Source organism: Pediculus humanus, genomic scaffold (assembly GCF_000006295.1).
Source record: "Pediculus humanus corporis 1103172107910 genomic scaffold, whole genome shotgun sequence".
NCBI classification, from domain to species: Eukaryota; Metazoa; Arthropoda; class Insecta; order Psocodea; family Pediculidae; genus Pediculus; species Pediculus humanus.
The window spans coordinates 405,999-408,366 of NW_002987483.1; the positions used below are offsets into that span (position 1 = coordinate 405,999).

General features: G+C 30.3%; 2 protein-coding genes across 2 annotated transcripts in view; one reads left to right on the forward strand and one right to left on the reverse strand.

Moving 5' to 3' along the window:
- Positions 1-344, forward strand: part of Phum_PHUM399580 (NADH-ubiquinone oxidoreductase 49 kDa subunit, putative) — a gene marked incomplete at both ends in the record, with an annotated part of 2,204 nt that extends 1,860 nt beyond the window's left edge. Inside the window, 2 exons of the mRNA XM_002428705.1 lie at positions 42-92; positions 166-344. Coding sequence (XP_002428750.1) covers positions 42-92; positions 166-344 — 230 coding nt within the window. The remainder of the gene's footprint in view (positions 1-41; positions 93-165) is intronic.
- An 841-nt stretch (positions 345-1,185) lies between these two features.
- On the reverse strand, positions 1,186-2,332 carry Phum_PHUM399690 (alcohol dehydrogenase, putative; the record flags this gene model as incomplete). Its single annotated transcript, XM_002428706.1, has 4 exons — positions 1,186-1,433; positions 1,544-1,679; positions 1,752-2,096; positions 2,165-2,332. The coding sequence occupies 4 exons, from the start codon at positions 2,330-2,332 to the stop codon at positions 1,186-1,188; spliced, it is 897 nt and encodes a 298-aa protein (XP_002428751.1).
- Between the last annotated feature and the right edge of the window lie 36 nt (positions 2,333-2,368).

Consider the following 2,368-nt stretch of genomic DNA (forward strand, 5'->3'; position numbering starts at 1 on the left):
CATGGAAGCCGTTATACATCATTTTAAATTATTTTCTCAAGGTTACACGGTTCCCCCGGGTGCAACTTATACGGCAATCGAAGCTCCTAAAGGTGCGTACGTGCGTGTGGGTGCGTGACTGCGTTCGTGCGTGTGCGATTATATAACGTGTTGTTGATTTTTCAGGGGAATTCGGAGTTTATCTAGTATCGGATGGAAGTTCGAAACCGTACAGGTGTAAAATCAAAGCTCCAGGTTTTGCACATTTAGCAGCTTTGGATAAAATCGGAAAAGGTTTATTCCTTGCCGATATCGTCGCCATTATCGGAACGTTAGATATAGTTTTCGGAGAAGTAGATCGTTAAATAACGTTTATTATTATCGTCTCATCGAATAATCGAATTTACCAAAATATGGGTAAGATATTTTTATGACGTCATTACATATAAAATAACGTTTTAACGAATGAAATTTTACTTTTTTGGTTTTTACAATTTTTTTTTTATTTTCTTTTTCGAAGGTGATTTATAACAGTAAATGAAACATAGTATAATATTGTTACAGTAAAAGAATTGATTGTATATTTTAAAAAAAAAAAAAAGAGAGAGAAGAATACAATCGCTAAGAATAAATTTTTTAGGTTAGTTTTGAATTACTATAACGTTAACGCTGGCGTTTCTCACTTTTTTTTTTTTTTTCTTTGTTTACTACGTGATATAGAATAGAAACTCCTTTGAGGGAGGGAGGGGGAGAGGGAGGAGAAAGGGAGGGGATATGTCGGAGGAGGAGGAGGAGAGAGGGAAGGGGAGGAGCGAATTTAAAAAAATACAAATTTCATATATATATATATATTTTTTTGAAATTATTTATTTAATTTAATTTAATTTTTGTTTCAAAATAAAGCAAAAATACAAATTATTGATTGATTGATTGATTGATTGATAATTAGTTTAATTAAATTTATAAATTATTATTAATGACGTCAAACTGTTGATAACTCTTATCAGTGAATGGTTTTGCGAATTTTATTATTATTACTCAATAATAATAATAATAATATCAATTCATGACTTTCTTATATATTTTATTGATAATTTTTTGATAAATCGAAACTGGAATCACCCTTAAAAGAAAATAATAATGATGATAAGTTAGAAACGATGATGATGATGATGATGAAAATTTTTAAGGTATCTGTGTGAGTACTCACTTGGAGAGTGACAAACACCAGTAGACGAATTCGTTACCCGGTACGGTAAATTTAACATATTCTTTTTTAATACCATTCACGATCAATCTCGCTGCTAATTTTGTTTTTATGGTTATGAATTTAGGTGATATTTTCATACCGTTTAAACCTTCCGTATCGATGAAAAATGGATGAACGGATGAAATTTTAATTTTCGACATGATCGGATTCCGACTGAATTCATCTATGAGAGCATCCGTCAAACCTGCTCGTTAAAAATTATAATTTTATCATCATCATCATCATTGCTAAAAATTTGATGAAAAATTTGAATGCAGATTTGCTATGTTTGTTTGTATATAACGATCAAATTACCCAAAAGACCATATTTTGTCGATGTGTACATTGTGGCATCACCCAAAGGTATTAGAGAAGACAGGGAGTTAATGAAAACTAAATGACCTTTATTTTGTTGTTTCCTCATCATCATTGGTAAAAACGTATGTGCAAACTGTAATAATAATAATAATAATTAATAGAGAGAATTCATTTTGGGTAGTGATGATGATGATGATTGTTTTACCCAATAGCACGACATAAAATTAACACGAAGAACTTTTTCCACAATGTCTTCTTGTTCGTTTGGAAGTGGTTTACCATAAACGATTCCGGCATTATTAACGATAATATCGATTGTTTCGTATTTCTCGTAAAGTTTTGTGCAAAGGTTTTTAATGTCGTCCAAACGGCTGACGTCACAACGGAAATTCACGGCGGTTATGGGAGATTGTTTATATTTTTCATTAATTTCATCAACGGTTTTTTCATTCAACGATTCGTTTACATCAACGCAAATTATTTTTCGGCAACCGTTTTTAGCAAATTCAAAAGCGAGAGCTTTTCCCAAACCTCTTGCGGAACCCGTTATCTGATAGCAAAAAATTAATTGTAGCAAAATGTTTTTTTTTTTTTTTTTAAATTATTTTATTTACGTACCAAAACTGTTTGTCCTTTGATATTTTTTTCCTTTTTTACAAATAAATTTTTTAAAGAATTTATCAAAAGTATCGGTAGAGTAGTTGCAAATACCCAAATCGTTTGAAAAATAATAAAAATTATAAATTCGATATTTGAAATATGAAAAAAAAAATTTTTTCTCGCCATTTTTTTTAAATTTTTAACACCGGAAACGTATAAACT